Source organism: Hippichthys cyanospilos, chromosome 7, assembly GCF_059441005.1.
Source record: "Hippichthys cyanospilos isolate Australia breed blue-spotted pipefish chromosome 7, RoL_Hcya_1.0, whole genome shotgun sequence".
In the NCBI taxonomy this organism is placed as follows: Eukaryota; Metazoa; Chordata; class Actinopteri; order Syngnathiformes; family Syngnathidae; genus Hippichthys; species Hippichthys cyanospilos.
The window spans coordinates 16,764,154-16,781,728 of record NC_142375.1 but is presented as its reverse complement, the minus strand read 5'-3'; the positions used below and the strand labels follow the sequence as shown (position 1 = coordinate 16,781,728).

Sequence of the window (17,575 nt, the reverse complement as noted above, 5' to 3'; positions counted from 1 at the left end):
AAACACGTTTACTGCACTTATATGGGAAATGTAGTCCAATAGTTACAAAATGTTTACATCAATGTTCACACGCAATTTGTCTTTAGATGACCAAAATTATCACGCATCTTCAATACGTTGTAATAGTAATTTTTGGTTACTCGTAAGCAGCCATGTTCATATCGTTTTTGTGTGTGAATACACAAATATTATGTTATCAAAGAGTTCATTTTTTTCTTTCCCCTTCCAAACACTGTACTGACTACAGTTCCGTTTATCCATGCTTCCCAAATATCTAGTGTGGTCGCACGCAGCATGTGCAGTGCGGTGTGGTGTTTCACGATGACCTCTCCTTTATTCTCTCAACGCATGTCAGTTGTCACTCGCAGAGCAGATAAGGTTGCCAACTGCGCTGCTGCTGCCTCTCTCCGGTCCAGACGAAGGGACGCGGGTGCCATTTCTTCGGTGGCAGTCAAAGTAGAAGAGGGGGCGAGTGTTTCCAAGCAAACACCTTCCTTGGCAACGCTAGGTAATGTTCATAAGTAAGATAGTGGAATTGGTAGTCCTTCATTCTTCCTGGAAACGTGTCATTGTTGAAATTAGTAATATTGTTCATCAATATACCGCAAAAATATTGTCATCGTAATAATAGCAAGTGCATATCGCAACGATGTGCAATAACTTTCATATGGAATTGAATCCCTTAACCAGTCAGTTTCAAACTTAAAATCACATCACCATACAAAAGATTGACAGTACCTAACTGCATTTTTAAAAACGTATTCAGGCATGTTAAATACATCTTTTTTACTCGGCAGATACCAACCACTTTTTTTTCAGAAGATATCAGTGCGAGTACTTAAATCTTGACTAGTCACCGAAATCATACAGATAACAGTAGTGCTTCTGATACACTAAATGTCCTAAAAACACAATTACATGTCATATTCAAAGAAAAAAAGTACATATTCCAAATTTTAATCAAAGTAATGACATGTTGTCATGCTCCGATTGGTTGAACAATAAATGGAATAAACAGAATAGAAATCAGAGTTTTGAGGTTCAATTATATAGTTCAGAATACATTCATCCTGCTTATTACCACTATAACTTTGATATCTCAACACTCAACACCCATATCATTCTCTCTGTTCAGATGGTAGTCGGGACCTCCTCCATTTGGCCCCTGCTCAACCAAAACTAGAATCAGATGCTCCGTCGTTATCTTGGCATGGTCACAGGCGGAGGCAAATAAAGGTGGAGTATGACGAAGAGGGATCACCGGCAAAGACGGAACACTGGGAACCTCCTGATTGGAAGAAACAGTTGGGACACATTCGCGAGATGAGGAGCAGCCGCGATGCCCCCGTGGACAGCATGGGGGCCGAGAAATGCTATGATGCAGAGGCTCCAGCTAATGTTGGTGTATACTTATGTTTACTATAACAGGTGTGTCCAAACAATGACCTGGGAGCCTGTTATGCTTTTTTGAATGGCCCGTTGCAAAATTGCTAAAACTGACATCCAAACTTGTCACCATGGCTACTTTAAATAAATAAATGGTGATGGTGGCGAGCAGTGTGATAAAGAAAGTTGAAAAATAGGGACTGCTGCTCGGAGTATATGTTTATTTTCTATGAAGTAAAGATGTTCTAGATGCGCAAAGAAACCAAATAAGCTATAACTGAAATAGAGAAATCGTCTTCAAAACACTGTGGTGAATAAAGATACTTCACTTTATGCTCTTTGTCAAGGTGAACAAAACACATTAATGATGCTGTTTGACAAAGGATCATCTTACTACAGTTTTCTATACTTTTAATTCTGAGTCTGGAGATGTGACTTAGCTTGTGATTCAATGCAGGGGTGGATCAAGTCTCGGGAAACGCGGGTCCATTGGCTACCCAAAAGCTTGAAAAACTGAACTCGTCTAATCACCTTGAAAGAAAGGTGTTATGTAGCAGTCAAAACAAATATATATAAACAAAATATGTTTGTGTCTTTAAGAAATTACATTGGAAAAATTTTAAAATGGCCATTGCATTATTCCATTTTTCCATATGTGGCCCTCAAATGAAAATGTTTGGACAACCCTGCGCTCAAGTATAAAAAATGTTTTTCTGAAAATGTGCCCTTCTTTATGCAGGTGAGACGCTTCCAGGTGTTGGTGTCTTTGATGCTATCAAGTCAAACCAAAGACCAGGTGACGGCAGCTGCTATGCAGAAGCTTAGAGCGCATGGCTGTACAGCAGAAAACCTTCTGTCTACAGATGATGAAATTCTGGGAAAACTCATCTACCCAGTCGGCTTCTGGAGGGTACATCCACTAAATCTACATTTAAAAGTTTTTATCATCAGTGTACAGCCCCGCCCCCTTGATGTTTCTGTTTTTTTAATCTTCTGTAGAACAAAGTTAAATTTCTGAAGATGACAGCGGCCATGCTCATGAAGGATTATGGAGGTGACATCCCTGACAGTGTGGAGGGGCTTGTCCGTCTGCCAGGGGTGGGACCCAAGATGGCTCACTTGGCTATGGGTATCGCTTGGGACCAGGTCTCTGGTATAGGTAGGGCTTGCTGTTGGGTGATTCAGTCATTTGAGGTTACAGCGTCAAAAATGATTGAACTTTATATCACAGGTGTAGACACACACGTGCATCGCATCTCAAACAGATTGGGCTGGCTCAAGAAGCCCACCAAGAACCCTGAGGCGACGCGCAAGGCCCTGCAGGAGTGGTTGCCCAGGTAAATGCTTTGATGACTATGAATAAACAATTTGGACGATTTTAAGCCTGTAAATGAGATGAAAAAAAAATACTTATCAATAAAATACATCATTTGCATAGGATGAGTTAATGATAATAGTTTTCTTGCACTAAAGCTTTAAAATAAAATTGTTTATTTGTAAGAGGTTTTCTCGCTACCAAGAATGTACCTGAATAAAAAAGCAATGCCATTTTTCTATTCATCCATTTGCGTTACTTGCATGCTAATGCTTCCAGGGATCTGTGGAGCGAGATCAACTGGCTGCTCGTGGGTTTCGGACAGCAGGTTTGCCTTCCGACCAACCCGCTCTGCTTCCTGTGTTTGAACCAGCATAGCTGCCCGTCCGCTCACCAAAGCTCTCCTGCCAAGCTGCTTGAAGTTCAGGCCACGCGGCCTCCATGTCCAGCCTCTTCCCTCAAAGTAAAAACCGAATCTGAACAACAGACTGTTAATGCGGCGACAAAAAATCAAGAGTCACAGAGTGTAAATCCCACCACACAGAAAAGGAAACTGAAACGCAAAATTAAACACTGATTTAAACCCTCTCTAAAATTACAGTTTACAATGTACATAGTTTTCACCTGCTTTGTGAGTTTAGGAATTAAATAAATTCTTGGTTGTTGCTGCCTTAAGACCCTTTACATTCATATGGCACATCATATTACAAAATATGTTTGATCGTCTAATTGAAGAGCAAAAGTTGTCCAAATGCTCTGGACGTCAGCCTCTTGACTACAGGCTGATCATGTCGAATCAAAATCAGATATTTGAAAACATCTGCTTTTACTTAAAAAAAAATTATCAACATTCTTTACGAATTTTCTGATGACACGGTCCAAATCAGCCACCAAATCTTAAAAAAAAGTCTTCAATGTCAATGTAAAGGATACTAAACTTATTTAGTTTGTCTCTAGGTGTTTTGATAGCTAAATTATTTGTCATATTAATGATCTAAAATTTTCCACTTTGAAATGTTGGGGGGTGAAATAGTTCAAATGTTGTGTTTTTTTATGCCTTGAATAAAAGCTGTAGTTCCAACCAAAGGATTACAAACTTTCTATCTATAGTTAGGCGTTATAGTATTATATTACTGTTATCATTGAAAAGCTCCTGCACCAGCAGGCCTGTGACCCCTGTGAGAATAAGCGGCTTCAGAAAATCGATGAATGGATTATTGAAAAGCTATCATGCGGACAAAGCAATACAAATTCATACATATGCGCGCGCACACAATTTTCACAAAATCTACTGCCTTATATTTTATGATGGCAATTTGAGCGTTGTGAGAAGTAATCAGCTCAAATGAATTTAACTTCAAAGCCCCTATATGACATGGAAATGAATTTCATCCCCCCCGCATCTTTCCATTGCACAGAAGGACCAGCTGACATCGTATCAGTGATTCTCTCGTTAACACTTTGTCATGCTGACTCAGAATAACAGTTTCAAAAGGAGGGCGGTGCTTGAAATCATTGTTCTTCCTCTGTTACCATAGTTACTGGCAAGCAAATGCTTGCAATCATCATTGCAATGCAACAAAGGGCTTTACGGGCAAGAGTATTGCTGCTGGAAAGATTGCAACCGATTCAACCGTTTAGCGGATCATCAAGAACGTCAAGGTGAGAGGTTCACTTGCTGTAAAGAAGGCTTTAGAGCACAGGTGTCAAACTCAAGGCTCGGAGGTCAAATCAGCCCTGCCACATCATTTTATGTGGTCCGCAAAAGCAAATTATGTGAATTTCCATGACCCTTGCTAAACTCAGTTCCGAAATTTTAACTTGTCTAAAAAAAAAATTCATAAAGTTGAGATCTTGCAATATTTTGGGGGTTGTTTTTATTACAGTAACCTCAAAAATAAATCAACAAACTGTTATGCTTTACTTCAGATTTCAAAACTACTAAGCCATCAGTTTATTGTGTACTGCAATAATAGTATGAGATGATTTGAAATGGACTGGTTTCCTCGTCATATTAGCCCAATGAGGGAAGATGTAAAAATGAGTCGACCTTTTCTGGTCCCTAGGTTTTTTTTTTGTTATTTTTTGCCAAAATACTTCCAGTTTTCCGAGAATAAACATACATTGTAGTCATTGACGTTATAAAAGGCCTTATTGTAATGTCAATTATTCCACTTTGAAACTTTTTGGGAGGAGATGATGCATATAAAAACAGTTCTTTATGACAGAAACAGCAGAAACTTCAAAAGAAAAACAAAAAAAAGACAAACTTTTTATCTATTAATGGACCAAAATGTAATGAAAATATCTCATGTATTTAAAATAAAAAAATATATACTGTATATTATTGTATTATTTGCTTCAAAACCTTTATAATGAGGACCATATATGGTCCTTAAGGGTTTAAACGTTCACCAAATGTTAAGGTACCTCAATGGTTAATACCTTTAAATACACATTTTTTCACTTGCTACCGACTAAAATTAACGTCACATCTGCTCAAGACTTCGGTAACGACCAATCATGGCTCAGCTTGTGGACGTCACAGAGAAAACATTACCGCTACTTTTTTTATTTGCTGGCAATGGCTAAATAACTTCAGTATCTCTTTGAAAACATCTCTAGTTTTTTCTCTAATGAAGGGATGGAAATAAAAACGTTCCTAAGGTCAGTCATTGATAAATCCAGAAAATAATCGACATTAAAGTTAGCGTTGGTTGCAGCCCTAAGTTTTTTTTTGTTTTTGTTTTTCTTGTCTGCTTCAGTCTTTGTAATATTACATAAGGCAAGACAAGTTTAAAGATTGGGCTAATCTGGGTTTATTTCCTGTTTTTAGAAATTCAAGATTTGAGTAAAGTATCGTGTTCAGATGGGCTGGAGGTTATGTACTTTATTTTCAAAAAGTGAGGTCACAGTACTCATCCATGACAAATTGTCATCTAACATCAAGAGGATGAGTTCGCATGCATCTCCATTGTTCTAGGCCATATTTATTTTTGTGTGTTTCAGTAGCTGCTTTGTTAGTTTTATCATGATGCATGAACATATTTGATTCATTGGATACATAGATTTGCAGCACGTTTGGTAAAATTCTCAATGACCCTCTGTAATATACGTGTAAATTTTGCAAAATTTCACAAATTATGTATGTATTTCACAGAACAGCATGGAGTGAGATACAGGCCAAAAATCACATTTGCATCCTGCACATACCATAAACAACATCTCACACATAACAAAAAGCTCTTACTTCTTGTCCACCAACAGAGGGAGGGACTTAACGCATGGGCAGAGCCAATCAGAATTCAACATATATATGCCCCATTGACCTTTCTTTCTTTTTTTTTTTAGCTCCCTTTCACACACACAGACAGATTTTTTTAATATACTGTATACAGTCCATATATGCCTGAATAAAGCTCTCTTTTTGATTTTATTTTCATTCTATGAAGGTTTTTGTTGCAGTAAATTTTGGTTCAATAAAAGAAATGTGCGTGATTTTTTTTTTGTTTTGTTTTGTTTTTTTACTTTCAGAAAGAGAATTTTTTTGGAGGGGCAGGGGGATTTGGAAGGGGACACATACCCCAAGACCTCATTAGTAGAAAACACCAACCCACAAAAAAACATGACATAAACTCAAATGAAAGAAAAAAAATATTTTATACAGTTTAATGCATAGTGGGATTGTATTCAATTATTTGATTAATTGATGGAATAAACAATTCTAAATTGATTCTAAAAAGCATTCGATAGTGACAACCCTATTTTTGAGATTGTCTTGGAAAAAATCCCAACCATTTTCTTGGGTTTTATGTGCAAAAGAATCCAAAGGTTGACACAATAGGACTCGAATATTGTGTCTCCTCTTTTAACCAATTACTATTTTGTTTTTCTTTGTTTTTTAACCCATCTGCTTTTTCGAGTGTATCATTTGTGTCGTTAATAGTCACGGCACTCTTATAGTGGAACTATAAACAGTTAGTCTCGAGGATAACTTTAAATGTTGTTTAAATTGTTTTTGTTTTTTTGTTTTTTTGCTAAATCTCAATGGAATTACTGTATTTAGTACACCCATAGCTCATTTGATTCCTTAAATTGCACCGACACTTAATGTACTGTCAGTATTAAAGCTTACCACAAAATAAGGAGGCATTTTGTTCACAATTTGATTTCAGTTATTCACCTGGTCGTAACTTTGCACTTTGTGGCCCCTGATTGAGTGTCCGGTGAACTCGTTGGCGCTCGCAGTGGAGCGCCAGTTTTTCAACAGGATCTGTTGTTGACACCTCCTCCTCTTCTTCTTCTCCTCCTCCTGTGTGGCTCAGACAGCAGGAAACGCCCCTCTGACAAGAACAATTAAGAATTACGTTCGAGAAGCAGCTTTCTAATCTGTGATCTTTGATAATACATGGACGGAGTTTCCTGTGTGTTCCTGATTTTTCGACACCATTTGACGCTTTCCATCCTTCTCGCCCCATTCACGGAACCCCCTTTTTTTTTTTTTTTTTTTTTTTTTTTGCGCGCGCGCGATGGGTTAAGCTTTCATTAGTTTTACCCTAGTTTTCATCTGCACTTTGGACGATTTGGACTCTCTCTAATGGAGCCGCATGGTGCGTAATGATGATGATCCTTTGGGCACAGGAGCGCCGCGCTCGTGATGGATTATCCTCGACTCCCCACAGGGCAAATTGTTTAATCTCCGACAACTCCTGAAGTTGTTCGGACCTGTTTTGGACTTGCTGAAAATGGAGAGCGAGCTGAGGCCCAGAGTGTGCTACCTGATCAAGACAGAACGCGGGTATGGGTTCCACTTGCACGGGGAGAAGAATAAAGGCGGACAGTTCATCCGGCAAGTGGAGCCCGGCTCCTCGGCTGACTATGCCGGACTGAGACCCGGGGACCGAGTGGTTGAAGTGAACGGCGAGAATGTGGAGAACGACAGCCACCACCAGGTGAGTTGCACCTGCACGGACTGCGGCCGTGTTTCAATTTGCAGGTGAGGTGAGGTGGCCTTTGCGTGGAAGAACGACATCACCTCTGTGAGACGCAAACAATAAATGCCTACCTGTTGGACCACTTTTGCTTCGCCTGAGGTGGAGGAGGAGGGGGTACTTAAATGGGTCAATGCGAGCCTTGTGTAAAGGGGATCATGTTGAAAGGATGTTATTTCCAGAACAGTAGGCAGTAGCGTGTGCAATGAATGAGTGGAGTATTAAAAAAGTTTCTTTTATACTGTATGCATGAGGAACTGTTAAATTGCTAAACTGTCCTTGATTCACCCAATCTCTTCATAATTGTTTCAGTTTGGCTTTTATAGCCCATTTTTGTGGGGCACTCATGCACCCTGGAATTGAACGTCAGCACCCCAAAAATTCAAAAGATTGTTTGGTTCTACTTTTTTAAATATATGTCCATTTCAGGCAAGAGAATCAGTTGCACACAGTGCTCTCCTGGTCAGTAATATTTAAAAAAAAAAAAACAGCAACACCCCCATTTTTCTGAAATGGTTAGTTACTTTGATCCAGTCTCTCCCATCTTCCAGTGAGTAATTCACTGTACAGTAATTTTGGAAACATTTATCAGCTTCTACCATCGACAAGAACGGACATATTTTAGATCAGTTTTGTGAATCATTGTTGAATGAATGAATGGACTCATGCAACCTAATATAAGAAGCAACTTTCTAATTTTGTGTAGCTTTATTTTTTGCATTGATTTATTCACACATTGCAGGCTAATCCTAATGACAAGCAGACTGGGTTTATATACCATAATACAGTCAACAGTTATTATTTATGTAATCACTTCACACTGTATACAGACACAAACTGTATTTTCTCTTCGAAAGTCAAAGCTAAAAAAAAAAAAAAAAGCTATAATAATTATAAAGCTCTAATCTGCTGCAGTGCTTCCCATGCACGGGTAGAAACATTACAGAGGGGTATGTGGAAACATTTATATTCCAGTTCCAAAATGGAAAGTAATTACTCTCTGTCTATTCACAATTGTGTCAATAAATTGGTAAGTGTGTGCTAGGGAGACAAATGTTTAATTTCTCACAGTTGTTTATAAAAGTGTAGTTGTAGATTTGTTCCATGTGCTAAGTAAAACGCTGCACCAAATTTGATTCAGATCCATTTTAAAACATTACTGTCTTGTGAATTCTGTCACTATTGCTATGGTGTACAGTGCAGTATGCTATACACAATAAACCTTTGCCTAACAAATCCTCTCTTAAACTTTTCTAGTTGAGCTTTGTAAAAAAAAAAAAAAAAAAGCAGTATGCAAATGCAATGATTTTCAGCCCATTATGACCCATTATGTGCAGGTGGTGGAGCGGATCCGAGAAGTACCTCATCGCACCAGATTACTGGTAGTGGACCGAAAAACAGACGATTACCTTAAAAGCTGTGGCCTGGCTTGCACAGAGAATTTGGCCATAGAGATGGGTACCCTCTCCCCACGTCTCTCACCAAGAAACACACCGTCGACTTCTCCCTTATCTCGGGTGAATTCACCCAGGTCCCCTCAATCGGACCACACACTTCTTGCCGCAAACTCGCCTACTTTTTTGATCTCACAAGGCAAAGTTAAGAGGTCCTCTGTGACATCAAGTACTGTGACAGACACAGAGGTAAGTATCTTCTTGATAGCCTCAATGGCACTAGAACACATAGTAGATAATTGTAGCTAGTGACACACCAACATTAATTGGTTACACTGTTGCTTTCCACTGGAGCATTCTGCTAAGACGTTCTTGTCCACTGTGGTACATAATAGACATTAAAAACTCAAAATCACAGGTCAAACTCAAGGCCCAGGGGTCAAATCAAAGTCATCCAGTATGTAAAATCATTTTATGTGCAAGGTAATGTCCCTTAAAGGACAAAAAAGTCCCCAAATTTTCTAGAAAGATCGATAGATAGTAAATATTCATCCATCCATATTTAGTATGTCCAATACACCTGCATGTTTTTTGAGTGTTGGAGGGAAGCCAGAGTGAAGAAAACATGCAAACCGCACAAAGGAAGGCGATAGCAAGGTGGATTTGAACTCGGGTCTCCTTAACTGTGAGGCAGATGTGCTATTCATTGCGCCACGAGCCGCCCCAGTACAGTAAATATCTGTTATGAATTTAATAGGAAATACAAAACTTTAATTATGGAAAATTTTACAATAAATTAGGTGGAATAAATGTAATCGCTTGATAGCATTGTTTTAAATTTGAGTTAATTGAGTTCATTTCGAGTTGCTTAATACAGTGGCTCTCAAATGGGCATACATGAGATTTTAACAGGATTTTTGCGGGTAAAAGCAAATCAAATATTGTGCTTTTTAACGGTGTGAGAGAAATACTGTATTTTTCCTTTCAGTTAAGAGCAAATTTATTGGGACATGAAGCAATTTATTGCTAGATTGTGTTATAATGCAAAATGTTGTATGCCTGTTTTTTGTTAAACTGCGCATTTTGTTAAACCACAATTTTCCAACAGCCAAGGCAGAAACGTACATGTGCATATTGTGCCTGATGTATTTATGGAATTACACAATAAAATTCACTTCACAATACCAATACTGTTAGTTTAGTTCCAAAGTTAAATAGGTCAGAAACGAATGGAAGTTTTTATTTTAGTTAACCAAAAATGATTTTAGCCAGTTAAATATTCCATAGGGTATACATCATTTAAAAAAAGGTTGAGAACCACTGAATTCATTGATTGCTTACTTGACAGCCAATGATCTATGGTGTTAAATAATTAGAGTGTCGTTGATTACCCCCCCTAAACCTGATGTCTGTTGAGAAATAATCTGGATTTAAACTCTTGGCTAGTGTGCTGTCTGCGTTCAGTCTAAAAGCAGTCTGGCAGCCAAAGATGTTAATGACCATCAACAAGAGGACAACACATGAGAAGCGAGAGAAAACATGCTCTCGCATTCTTAGTCACACAATGCAACTTTTATTCTTGACTTGTAACACGGTGTCCCTCAAAAGATCCAGAGTCAGTGTACATTTTTCTTCAAATTCTGTGTTCTCTGAGGTGTGGTCATTTCAACATTGTACAGTTCGTACTTTATGACTGCTGTCTCTTTCTGCATAGTGTTAGCACTATAAACATCTTTGCCACATCGGATTACAGTATTTTTTTTTCAGCTAGGTTTATTCTCAAAACAATTGGTCAAATTTAATAAAGTCACTGAAGTGGGAAAAGATACTTTTGTTTCACCTTGAGAGATAAAAAAGAAAGAGAGATTTCTGTCCATTCACTCTTTAACTCATTCAATCCCCAGAACGTGTTTATATGTCTTTACAAAGTACAGACATTCAATCACAGGAATTATTACAGTACTTTTTGGGCAGGTGGAGGGGCAAATTTTAGACTAGACGAAGGGTTTAAAATAGCTTAAAATGGTTATTCAATTCCAAAGACGTATTTATATGTTTTTACAGAGTCCAGACATTCAATTCCAGGTACTTATATACAGTATTTTTCCCAATTATTAGGGTAAAGGAGCATATGAAAATAGCTGACAATGAATGAGTTTAAATACTGGTTTAAATTTGGGGCACGATACAAGCAAAAATATTACAACATTTGCAGTGATATTATGGGATCTCTGCGCAAAAGAGTCTTTAGTTTTGGATCATCATAATTTGATGAGGCCTTACAAACCAAACTCACCCATTCTTTGTCTGTCCAGAAGATCTTCCCCGAAATATTACTCACAATTTAAAAAGCTTTCTTTATTTTATCTACAGTATGATAGGCTTTAGGATGGTAGTTAAACTTACTTGTCGTGCATGAAACGATACCTGGAGTAATGCTAATTACCTCGGTAATGAATATATATATACACATATCTGCATTATCTGCATGGATGGTTTCAATGTTTGCACACATAAGAATATATTGCCAGAGATGAACGTCCCCTTAGCAGCAAGCACATCTTCCAGTGACATCTATATTTTAGCTGACTTTTGAACATTTTGTCAGAGCTCTGTGTTTGTGCTCCAAACAAAGCGGAGCTCGATCGTCAGATCCACGGCTCAAATCCGACCATCGTGGTATTTTGCAGAAGGCAGGGTAAATAGTGGAGGCTTTTTAGCTGGTGGTTACAATTCTCTTTCGTATTCTTGGTTGAAATTGCAGATGTATAAAAACACATAGTAGATTGCAAACATCTTTTGTGGCATAATTCATTATATAATCATACACATATCTTTTATTATGCATGCACATGCGTAATACTCAATACTGTTAATAGCATTTGTTTGTTTGCTGCCATTGGTTAAATGTTCACCTAGCACATAGTCTCCCTTTTAATTATGAATGTGTGTGTGTGTGAATTGGTGAATGTGAGGCTGTGTAAATTATTTTGATAAAAGCGTCGGATGAATGCACTTCACTTATTATTTCCCATATTTTGTTGATTGCACATTCTAAATAAAGATGGCCGCATCCGTGACAGAACTGTTTCAACCAGTTCCTCCGGCACGACTTAATCTCGCCGCTTTAATGCTTGACATTTATCAAACATGTAAACACAGACAAAATTTCATTGTTCCATGAGGTTAGCAGACATCCAAATAAAGGCCGATGTCACCACAGTGTTGATGGGATAGGTCATGTCCAAATATTACATAGTTTTGTTCAAATCATTTATTGACACTACAGAAAATATACTTTTTTTTCATTTGTAGTCATTGTTTCAAAGTCTTTGTTTTCTCTTAAATGATTGAAAGATATTTGATCTTTATCAAGTATCATGTGTTATGACAGTTGCATTTTTTTAACCAGACCATAGAGTGAGATTACAAGGTGTAAAACATTATAATATACTGTATAGCCCAGTGCTTATCAAATAGGGGTGGGAGGAGGGACTTTGGAAAGGACTTGGAAAGGACTTTGTTTTTGCCATGTCAAGTGTGATTCCAATTTTGAAAAAAGAAACATGTATTCCAGGCACTTTGATGCCATTTTTTTCCATTTCAGACTAACCTGTAACCTGTATAAAGGCTGTAAAAAGTAGTGAACAGTTATTTAAAGTTAATTAGTGTTGCTTTTTTCTTTTTTTTTAATGTTAAAAAGTATACAGTTTTAGGTATACTTAAACAACTTCGATAGATAATAATCATCTTTAGAGCGAGTGGGGGGGATGCAAATAGTTTTCTCTTTTTTTCTATTTTAGACTAACCTGTAACCTGTATAAAATCTGTAAAAAAGTAAAGAAATAGTTGTTGAAAGTTGACTTATATTGCTTTTCTCTTTTGTTAATATTAAAGAGGATACAGTTTTAAGTATACTTCTACAATTTTTATAGATATCTTATTTATAGTCTATGCGGGGGACGCGACAGGTTTTCTCTTTCCTGAGGGGGGGCTTTGCAAAATATAATTGAGAAGCACTGGTATAGCCTAATGCAAAATATTGGGTCTCAAAACTAATATTTCCAATCCAAAAGTTTTATGCTTCAAAGTTTTGTGACCATTGTAATATCATTTTAATGACCATCACAATCTCATAATCTCAAAACAATAATTTGTCTAGTCTTTCTTCAGACTAATTCCTACATGAAAGATGTACCTACAGATAATTGTGGCTATTGTGCAAGTTTGCAGAATTTGTCTTGCAGCTGGATCAACAAAATTAGGTGAATTACATCAAAATCTGTCACCAGAGTAAACCATCCATTGCCAGAGCATTGAGCTTGAATATTAATTATAATAAAAATGACTTATACTAGATACAATATATTTAAGGTTATGCAAGCAGCAGCTTATGATTACATAAGTGAATGTGCGTGCATACGTGTGTTTGTTGATGGATCCGAAATGAAGTGACATTTGTCACAAAGCCCTTATGTTGGCTTACCTATTGTAGTGGTTTTCTCAGCGCCATAGCTAACTTTAATACAGGTAGTCTGGGGTCAATTCCCAGTCTATTTCCGTTCCTTCCCAACATTGATTAGCCCCCACCACGCCAGTCAGGACATCATACGGTATGATAAATAATTGTGTAATTAGATCAGCATCACTTAAAAAGAAAATATTTTAGACAAGCACTTATATGTGCTAGCTGTTGTGAACATCAACATATCATAAAGATATCCTCTAACATAGCAGTTCTTAAATTGGGTGTACGTTGAAATTTGAAAAGCGTTTCAGAAGCTATCAAAAATCTATTTTTGTTGCTGTGACACAAAGTACCTTTTCAAATTTTCAACACTTTCAAATTAAGAGCTCATTAATTAGAACATGATGCAATGCAACATATTGCTAAATTGTGTTATAGTGGCTTCTTTGCCTGGTAATTTTCAAGTCCTGCAGTTAGCTGCCAATCAGTCCACGGAAGGAGAAGCTCTGCAAAACGCCATGATTGAAATGAGCTTTTCATCTGTACCACCAGTAATGTTTTCCCCATTTGGAATTTTATTTTACCCAGCTACAGATAGAGGCTTCTCCAGAGCCATCATCGACTGAGCTGCTTCCTCGCCTGTGTCATCTGGTCAAGGGGGAAATGGGCTATGGCTTCAACCTGCACAGTAATAAGGCAAAGGGTGGGCAATTTGTACGCTCGGTGGACCCCCATTCACCCGCCGAGAGAGCTGACGTCCGCCCAGGGGACCGACTGGTGGAGGTACGTTTCCCACACACACAAACAGAAACACACACCGGGCATCTAACCAAGCTGACCTACATGTCAAGTGTGGACTCAGAGGAAAAAAAGGACACACCACTTTCCTGATTAATCAAATCCGTGCACTGATTTGCTACTTTGCTATGTGAGTGGATTAAAACAGATTAGCCGAAATTAGAGTGTCTTAGACTGGAAGTGGAAGAGATGATTTTGAAGAGGTGAAAGGCTACAAATTTGACATTGCATAACCTCAAAAGGTATAAAGGACAGCTAGATTGTTGCTTTAAATGTATGTTACAAGATGCGAAATGTGTCATGCAAATCAAGATGCCTCTCCTAAAAATTACAGCCCCTCTGTTTTGTTTGTTCCTTAACATTAATTAATGGCTCATTGTGACCTGCCCTAATGTTTAAACCGAGGCAAAAACGTGAGTGTGGGAGGAGTTTAGTAAGGCCGTGGAAAGCGACTTCCGGGAGGCTTCCAGGAAATTCTTGAATATCTATACATATAGCTGCAGAAGTCCTGTTAAGTCTCACATACTATTGAATTATAAAGTCTGCCTCCCTAGACTTTCCAAATGGGTCAATTTGACCTGGAACATAACAGGAAAATTCGATCTGTTTGTGTTCTGTGAAACCTTTTTCTCCTAATCCCCGCTGTTTCTCATTAGCATCACGCAATCCTACTTCCCGCTGTCCTCATGGTTTCCTTTCCAATGTCTGCTGTTTCTCAGGTTAACGGAGTGAACATTGAGCGTCTGAGACACTCTGAGGTGGTGGCGTTCATTAAAGCGGGAGAGCGAGAAGTGCGCCTCCTCCTCGTCGACCAGGAGACAGATGAGCTTTTCCACAGATTGGGGATCACACCCACAGCACGCCATGTACATTTTCTTTCTTTTTTTTTTTTAACCTCCGTCATGATATCTGAACACATTCAGGCTATACAGACCAGATGGAGACAGAAATGCATCAAACTTGTTGGCCTACACATTATTCAATATTCAACAAATCAACTCATTCACTTCCAGCCCAGTAAAAATGATTATTTGATGTACATGTATATAGCCGTCAATGGTACTGAATGAGTTCATTTTATGGAAAAGGACTTGGTATTTGTTTTGCCTGTCACAAATGATAGCTCACTGGCATATATACTTTGTGTGTGTGTGTAAGATGCATACATTATAGTAAATAAATCTTTTGTTTTCTGCCAGGGAACTGCCAGGGAAACATCTGATGATCTCTGCTCTTCCACCAAGATCTTTAACATTCCCTTTTCCTGTTAAACACAGGTCTACATGGACGAATCAGCTGTAGAAGCTGCCTCGTCTGCCCCTTCTCCGACCTCCACTGAAGGGCCAATCATACATGTCACACTGACAGATGCCCCAATCACAAACATGTCTCCCAAACAGAGGGCCAATGGAAGTTGCACGTCCCAGTCCTCAACCAGCTCTGCCACTCAGTCAGAGCTCAGCAGCTCTGACATGAGTTTCCAGGTAAGGAAAATGTCTGCGTTTGAGTGTATGGACTCCAAGTAGTGAAAGGTTATGCCTAGAAAATATGTATTTATGCATGTGTGTCTTTTGGAGGTTCCCGATGAGGATGACAGTAGGGTTTTGGACCCTTTCATGGACAGCGGCCTGCGTTTGAGTCCTACAGCAGCTGAGGCCAAACAAAAGGCTCTCGCTAGACGTAACAAAAAGAGGGTGCCCCCTATGGACTGGAAGAAAAAACAAGAGATTTTCAGCAATCTCTGATGTCTCTGAGCAGGAGAATGAATGACAAAAATACTGTAAAAGTATGATTTATGACTTAAATGTTGTTCAGCACAGCACTTGCTAATGCATGGAGGACAACGTTATGCAAGCAAGTAGCAAACATTACCATAGTAACATAGTGGTATTCTGGACCAAGGCACACTTTGAGGAATACAGTATGTATGATGTTGTAATTTTTTTTCCTGCCTGGATCCACCCTCATAAATCCTCCAAGGATGCTGAACTACCATGACTTGTTCTCTGTAAACCACAAGCACTTTTCCTAAAGACCGCAGTCCATCCCCGTATAAAGCAGAAGACAAATGTTGCTCTACTACTGGAGGCGGCTTGATCGCTGCTGTGTAATGTCATCGCAGGATGAATCAAAGAGTGATTTGGATAGATGACTCAGAAAGATCTGCAAATTGAGACATTTTATTGTTAAGAGCCCATTTTTATTTTGACCAGAACCCAAATACTCTATGGGCTGGAGGCCCCGGTGTCAACCATTTAGCGTGCATTAATTTATTTTAACACTCCCACTTGGGTCCGTCTAATCATTTTAAACACATAAAAGAGTCGTATTAGCATTTGTTTCCATTCCCATATGAAACCAGGGGAGATGGTAGACTGAAGTCATCAACAACAAAAATGTATGAGTCCTTCAATCAAATATCATGCTCTTTATTGTAGACTCAATGTGTATTAAAAAAAAAAAAAAGCATAATCTTGACATCTCTTTCTTAATCATTTGATCCCATCTTTTTGGCACCAGTTTGTAAAATATTCACAATAAATCACTGACATAAAAAATACATCATTATGTACAGGATTTAAACTAATTTGATTTCTTCGATAAGAGCTGACTCAGGTTCGGATTGTCTTATATTTCAATAGAAACATTTGAATCTCAGTGGTCACAGTTAAGGTCAAACAGACTGCAAGTGTGACAGCAAACACTAGCAAGTTGTCAATAAAAATCGCTTAGCATTATAAATGAGATGAAATAAACTGCTTCTCGCTCTACACAAGTCTTTCTCTTTAGTATTGCTTTTAGGCGGGGTCCTAGTTTTTTCCTAAACTCTGCTGTGGTATGTAAAAGGCCAGTTGTATTTCATCATTGTAAGAAACATCAGGCATCCACTTAGTGAAAACACAAGCAGGAAGCATGCTCACAGAGTAGACCGAGGCAAGCTACTCACGCCAACAAGGAAAATTTCCCACATTTCTTCAATGGATCTAAAAATCATGCTTAAAGGCAAACAAGCTCTCATGCAGGATCTCTCCAATTGACGCGCGCGGGCACACATACGCACTCACACTCACACTAGCATTATGGCAAGGTTAGTCATTGTAAAAGTGCGGATTAGTCGCAGTTTCACAAAGTTGATTTTATTTGCCATTTAGTATTGGGAGGTTTTTTTTTTTTTTGCAAGTCAAAGACAAATAGGTTCACAGTGCAGAATGACAGAACACTG

The 17,575-nt window shown here is 38.4% G+C and overlaps 2 protein-coding genes across 5 annotated transcripts; both read left to right on the top strand.

The window, feature by feature from the left end:
• Positions 1-264: 264 nt before the first annotated feature.
• On the top strand, positions 265-7,145 carry nthl1 (nth-like DNA glycosylase 1). Of its 3 annotated transcripts, none has more exons than XM_088418629.1 (8): positions 265-508; positions 1,136-1,398; positions 2,126-2,296; positions 2,386-2,545; positions 2,618-2,723; positions 2,981-3,164; positions 4,240-4,363; positions 7,027-7,145. In XM_088418629.1, exons 1-8 carry the CDS (start codon positions 295-297, stop codon positions 7,059-7,061), a joined length of 1,257 nt encoding a protein of 418 aa, XP_088274755.1. In that variant the 5' UTR covers positions 265-294; the 3' UTR covers positions 7,062-7,145. The 3 variants fall into 3 exon arrangements, with proteins under 3 accessions (XP_088274755.1, XP_088274754.1, XP_088274756.1); XM_088418628.1 differs by lacking the exon at positions 7,027-7,145 and adding an exon at positions 5,538-6,302; XM_088418630.1 differs by lacking the exon at positions 7,027-7,145 and having other exon boundaries at positions 2,981-4,351.
• Positions 7,146-7,217: 72 nt separating this feature from the next.
• Positions 7,218-16,830, top strand: nherf2 (NHERF family PDZ scaffold protein 2). Of its 2 annotated transcripts, XM_088418631.1 has the most exons (6): positions 7,219-7,653; positions 9,030-9,335; positions 14,143-14,337; positions 15,072-15,218; positions 15,630-15,836; positions 15,930-16,830. In XM_088418631.1, exons 1-6 carry the CDS (start codon positions 7,447-7,449, stop codon positions 16,095-16,097), a joined length of 1,230 nt encoding a protein of 409 aa, XP_088274757.1. In that variant the 5' UTR covers positions 7,219-7,446; the 3' UTR covers positions 16,098-16,830. The 2 variants fall into 2 exon arrangements, with proteins under 2 accessions (XP_088274758.1, XP_088274757.1); XM_088418632.1 differs by lacking the exon at positions 15,072-15,218 and having other exon boundaries at positions 7,218-7,653.
• Positions 16,831-17,575: the final 745 nt, after the last annotated feature.